This window comes from Phragmites australis, chromosome 12 (genome assembly GCF_958298935.1).
Source record: "Phragmites australis chromosome 12, lpPhrAust1.1, whole genome shotgun sequence".
Classification (NCBI taxonomy): domain Eukaryota; kingdom Viridiplantae; phylum Streptophyta; class Magnoliopsida; order Poales; family Poaceae; genus Phragmites; species Phragmites australis.
In genome coordinates this window covers 9,572,524-9,578,330 of record NC_084932.1, presented here as the reverse complement: position 1 = coordinate 9,578,330, position 5,807 = coordinate 9,572,524, and the positions used below count along the sequence as shown (strand labels likewise).

At 53.5% G+C, this 5,807-nt stretch overlaps 1 protein-coding gene across 1 annotated transcript; it reads left to right on the top strand.

Annotated features, from left to right (window-relative positions):
- Positions 1 to 2,095: 2,095 nt before the first annotated feature.
- On the top strand, positions 2,096 to 5,351 carry LOC133887324 (serine/threonine-protein kinase-like protein CCR4). The gene has a single exon (XM_062327256.1). The coding sequence runs from the start codon at positions 2,314 to 2,316 to the stop codon at positions 4,819 to 4,821; it is 2,508 nt and encodes an 835-aa protein (XP_062183240.1). The 5' UTR covers positions 2,096 to 2,313; the 3' UTR covers positions 4,822 to 5,351.
- The last annotated feature ends 456 nt before the right edge of the window (positions 5,352 to 5,807 follow it).

Below are 5,807 nucleotides of genomic sequence, written 5' to 3'. Positions count from 1 at the left end.
AAAATATAATATACTAAAAATATATATACAAACCACTTAAAAAAGTATATATACCACTTGGATGATCTTATATACTTACATGCTCTATGTACATACCATTTATTACATGAGATACTTCTTATATTATGAGATACACATGTAAGAATACATACTCCCAGGAGTACCAAATATGCTTCCTATATCGGAGAATATATATATATATATATATATATATATATATATATATAATTTTCAGTTGGTTGTTTTTTTTTTTTTTTGGAATACTAGTTTTCATGTTTTCTTAAATTGGGTTGGTCGACGTGTTAAATACTAATATACCGCTGCCGCTAGGGAACAAAACCAACGACACTAAAACGCTGTACACCACTTGTACATCTGTACGGTATGTGCCCGAAAGTTTCTCTTCCCTTAGTCACCTAAACTAATCAACATACTTTACCTTAAATTTGTAGTAGCACATAACGAGAAATTGGTTTAGTGATTTTCATATTGTGCATGTATGCATAGTAACAACCCATGTGAGCACCTACATGTTGATACCGGTTGGAAAAGGTGGCCGGCTGCAAAGTGACACAAAGTTTCGGTAATTTGAGGATTACTTAGTTCCTAATGTGAAACGCGCAAATGAAACTGATTCGTGCACTGACAATGCATGGGACCCGATGCCTATTTGATGTTAGATCATCATCGGAGGCGACGTTGCTCTGCATGATAGTCGCATTGCGGAGCAACGTCTCCCCATCTCTGCTTGGCGTGCGTGTTCTGCTATGCTCAACAACATCTATATCCAAAACTTCATCTATGAAGCCAGTCGTGACTCGATCGGGTCCCTCCTACGCTCAGTTGCCATCATACTAGGGTTCTTTCCGGTTGGTCGCATGCAAATCAAGTGGATTATTTGCAGCTGCCTTTCGGAACGAAACGAAACGAAAGGAGTACTCGCCGTTGCTGGCCGAACATGGGCGTTTCTTGCACAATTCTCCAACGACTCAACTTGCTTGTCACCCATCAGTCACCAGCACGTACAACTGAGTCGTATGATCCTAATTCGAATCTATTTTATTTATTATACTATGTATGTTTGTATGTATGTACGTACTTATGTATGTATGTACTTATGTATGTATGCATAGTATGCGTGTATAATATGCAGCATGTGATCAAGGAGGTTTCTTCTATAGTGTCGTCTATGCCTATTATGTTCGATTTGGAGACTACATTGCTTTGCAAGTTCAAACTCGTGTCACCAAAGTGCTAAACAAAACAAAAAGGTTGGACACTACTACACAACACTTTCCTCCTTCTCTAAATCTCACTTCACCAATTAACTCCTATTGTCTTTTCACGAAAGCACGTGCACCATTAGGCTAAGTCTAACGGATTCCCTTCGGGGACGAAAATCTCGTCGTGAAGAGATTTTCGTTCCCTTCAGTGCTCCAACGGTTTTCTTTCACGATTCCCTTCACGACGGAATTCTAAAGATCATTTCCTTCAGGACGGGATTCTCTCTCCTTTCCCTTCGTCATTCCCTTCGAAGGAAAGCTGTTGGAGATAAGAAAAAATAAAAGGAATAGGAACGGAGAAAAGAATCGGAAAGGGAACAAAATGAAGGGAATATGGTTGGAAATGGTCTTATATTTTTGGAGAATAAAAATGGGACTCAAGAAAACGAAAAGAAAAATACGACGCTTCGGTAATGAATTTCCGTGCTATTGTGTTAATAAGAAGTAGAAAAACATTTTCAAGTACTTGTTATGGCAAATGTAGTGGTGCTAATATTTTTCTTGTGATCAATCTAAACGGTTTCGTGGATACTGGCCCTCAAAGCTCAACAAATTTTGTCACATATTATAATTTGGCATATATTTATGGCACCTGTATTTATTGCAGCACTTCCTTTGATCTTTCCCTATGCACAATCATTTATTATTTTTGCAGATTGACCAACCATTTTATATGGCCCAAGAGTATAATTTTATCCAAACACATATCCCCAATATAAAAAAGTCAAATAATAATAAAAAAATGGGGAGGGGAGAATATACTTTACCAAAGACCTGTCCTCACTAATGATAATCAGCTGATCACTCACCCTCACTTCTCCGTTCTCAATTAATCCGGTGAGTAAGGAGGCACTTTCACATGCAACAATAACATGACACGAATGAGTCTGCTAAACAGATTAGATGGTGGTGAGTAGTTTTCAAAGATTGGCATCCCACTGGAAGCAACCATGATCCTCAGGCACATGCAAACACTAGTGATTGCCACCATTAGGCACTAGCTAATTTAGCATTCACTTGGCTTCACTCGATGCAAGCATGCAGCGCAGTGAGCAGAGCAGTTGAGGTGAGCTCCACCGGAGTAAGGCAAGATTACTCACCAAATCCACCACCTGACTCGGCCAAATCCCTCAGAACTGTCCCGCTGCCTTACCATGTCCCCCCACCTGCCGCTCCTCTCCTTCCCAACACGCGGATGGGCACCCCTACGCCGCCGCACCGGCTCCACTGCCTCATCCTGCTCCTGGTGCTATCCTTGGTCCCGAAATGGATGACCGCGTCGGCGTCCGCGCTCTCGACCTTCGCCATGGCCAAGGCGGACACCACGACCATAGTGTGCGGGCTGCTGCCGTCCGCGTCCTCGCCGCTGCTGGTGGACCTCAACTGCACGGCGGCCGGCGGCGACCACGCGCGGCAGGAGACGTACCCGTCGTTGCTCCCCTTCTCCGCGCTCGCGGGAGGGGGGAACTTCCTCTGCGCCGTGGGGCCCTCCGGCGAGCGCGCCGATGCGGTGGACATGCGGTGGTGGGACCTATCCAAGAACGGCGGCAACAGGTCCAAGAGGGTGTACCTCGGCCCACCGCTCCGGGCGCTGTCCTCCAGCGAGTACCGCGTCTGCGGGGTGCTGGCGGCCGGGGAGCTCCACTGCTGGCGGTGGCGTGGTCTGGCGATACCGGCGGGCCTCCGGTTCGTCGCCGTCGCCGTGGGGGACGGGTTCGTGTGCGGCATCGTGGAGGGGCCCCCAGCGTCGATCCGCTGCTTCGGCAACGGCACGGCAGACGAGGCCGTCGCCGGCGCGCCGCGGGGCGGTAGCTACGACGTGGTGGCGGCCTGCGGCCGGCGCGCGTGCGCGCTGTCAACGGAGGGGGGGCTCGCGTGCTGGGGCCGCGGCACGCCGGCGCTCGGCGCGGACGCGGACACCGGGTACGCAGCGCTGGCATTAGGGGAGGGCGGCGTCTGCGGGCTGCGCACCAACGGCACCATCCGCTGCTTCGGCGACAGCGTGGCCGCACCGCCGGGCAGCCTCGCCGACGCCCAGTACATCGACGTGAAGGCACAGGGCAAGGCGTTCTGCGGCGTCCTCATGGCGAACTACTCCCTCGTGTGCTGGGGCGGCCGCGAGTTCAACGCCACCAACCGCCTCGTGTTTGGCCGCGTCATGCCGGGCCCGTGCGTGCACATGTCCTCGTGCCAATGCGGCATCTTGCCGGGCTCGGCCAACCTCTGCGCCTCTGGCCGCTGCATCTGCGTGGACTGCGCGTTCGAGCTCAACGTCGCCGCGCCCAATGTGTCGCTCGGCCCCGGAAAGAGCGGCAGGAGTAAGAGGAATATGTGGATTGCCATCGCGGCGGCGGCTGGTTCCCTCGTGTTCTTGGTGGCATTGCAGATTGTGCTGCTCCTGTGGTGTCGCCGCAGCAAGAAAGGCAAGGATGGCGCCGCGGACACGCAGCAATCGCTGATGCCGCCGCGGCTCGGGTCCAGCAAGGGCCCGGGCAGCGTGGTGGAGCACTTCACACTGGGCGCGCTCCACGCGGCGACGGACGGGTTCTCCGACGACCGCCGGATCGGGTCCGGGAGCTTCGGGTCGGTGTACCGCGGCACGCTCCCCTCTGGGCGCGAGGTCGCGATCAAGCGCGCAGAGGACGCGGCCAAGCCGACGAGCTCGGCGGCGCGGCCCGCGCGGCGCCGTGACCGCGAGACGGCGTTCAACTCAGAGCTGACAGCGCTGGCGCGCGTCAACCACAAGAACATCGTATGCCTGCAGGGCTGCTGCGCGGACTCCGGCGAGCGCCTGCTCGTGTACGAGTTCATGGCGAACGGCACCCTGCACGACCAGCTCCACAGCCGCAGCCCCCTGGCCCCGCCGGTGGCCTCCTGGCGCGGCCGCCTGACCATCGCGCTCGACGCCGCGCGCGGCATCGAGTACATGCACGTCTACGCCGTGCCGCCCATCATGCACCGCGACGTCAAGTCGGCCAACATCCTTCTCGACGACTCGTGGACGGCCAAGATCGCCGACTTCGGCCTGTCCTCTGTTCTGGACGCCGGCGCGTGCGGCGACAATGGCAGCCCGCAGGAGCCGCTCTACACCGGCGGCACGGTGGGGTACATGGATCCGGAGTACTACCGTCTCCAGCACCTGACGGACAAGAGCGACGTGTACAGTTTCGGCGTGGTGCTCCTGGAGCTCATGTCCGGGTGCCGCGTCGTGCAGCGCTACGCCGAGAGCGTGACGCCGAAGAACGTGGTGGAGTTCACTGTGCCGCACATCCTCGCCGACGACGTCGTCCGCGTGCTCGACCCGCGCCTCCCCGTCCCGACGCCCGACGAGGCCGAGGCGCTCGCCTACGTTGGCTACCTCGCCGCAGACTGTGTGGGCCCCGTCGGGTGTGATCGCCCATCCATGACGGAGGTCGTCGACGCCCTGGAGCGCGCCCTCGCCGCCTGCGGGGCGGCCCCGCTCTCCCGCGTCGGCACCGCCCGCCGTGCGCTCTCCCGCTCCGGCACGGACCAGTTTGATCTCACCGACACCGACTAGCGGAGCCCGCGCGTTGACCACGCGTTCCCTCACCGGCAGCCATCGCCATTACCACCCGTGGCTGCTGATGTAGGTTGGCGATTCGCATTGCGTCAGCGGCCAGTTCCCCGTTGCGAACTGCAAACTGCCGCACGCGAGTCGCCATTGGGGACACCTAAAAATCATGGCTCTGGGCCATGGAGAAACGGCAATCAAGGACCAAAGCGATGAAGACATCTCCGATCCTGCTGCGCACTGCTGCAAAATCAACGGTTTCTTGGTAAGATTACCTTCGATTGACTCGGTAACAAACCCCACAGCGGCACCGGATCATCGTGCTGGTGAAACGAATTGAAAAGACCCGGCACGACGGAAAATATCATTCTTTCTTTCTCTTTTCTCCTTTCTTGCTGTATTCGTTGTGTATTTTCTTTTGGCATTTCCTGTTTGGGCGGTTTCCACGGGCGCCCGGATTCTTTACTGATGTGCACAGATAGATCGCTGACAAAGATTGAGAAAAGGGAAAGAAAAATTCAGAGTGTTTCAATTGAGGATTAGGACCTGTCCATGTGTTTTCCTTGACGATTCTTCGTCCCTTCGCGATGTGAACAAGTGAGCTGTAAAATTTCTTTGGGGAATTGTAAATTGCCAAATGCCGGCACAAGATGCAGAGATGTTACATGTGAATCGATCATTATCCTTGAAACGGCTGCCGAGGTTGATATGGTTCGTTATGTGCGCTGCTGAGGTCAAAAGGACTAAAAAGGATAACTTTTTTCTGAAATGCTTTCTCACTTTTCCAAGATGTTTTCAATTGGGTGGCCTAGGCATCGGATATGGCAGTTGAGTTTCTTGTCAGCTCACTGTTCAGTCCTTTTGGGCATGCACATGAACTGCTGTTCCTTTTTGGGACATATACCGGTTTGCAATTCGGAACAGAGCATTTCCTTCTCTTCTTTTATGCTTACGCAATAGCTAGATTATTCAGGATTTTGTGCATAGATTGG

What these genes read in the sequence shown, in the direction of transcription:
- LOC133887324 (XM_062327256.1), top strand. Translation starts at nt 2,314, where the DNA reads ATGCAAGCATGCAGCGCAGTGAGCAGAGCAGTTGAGGTGAGCTCCACC.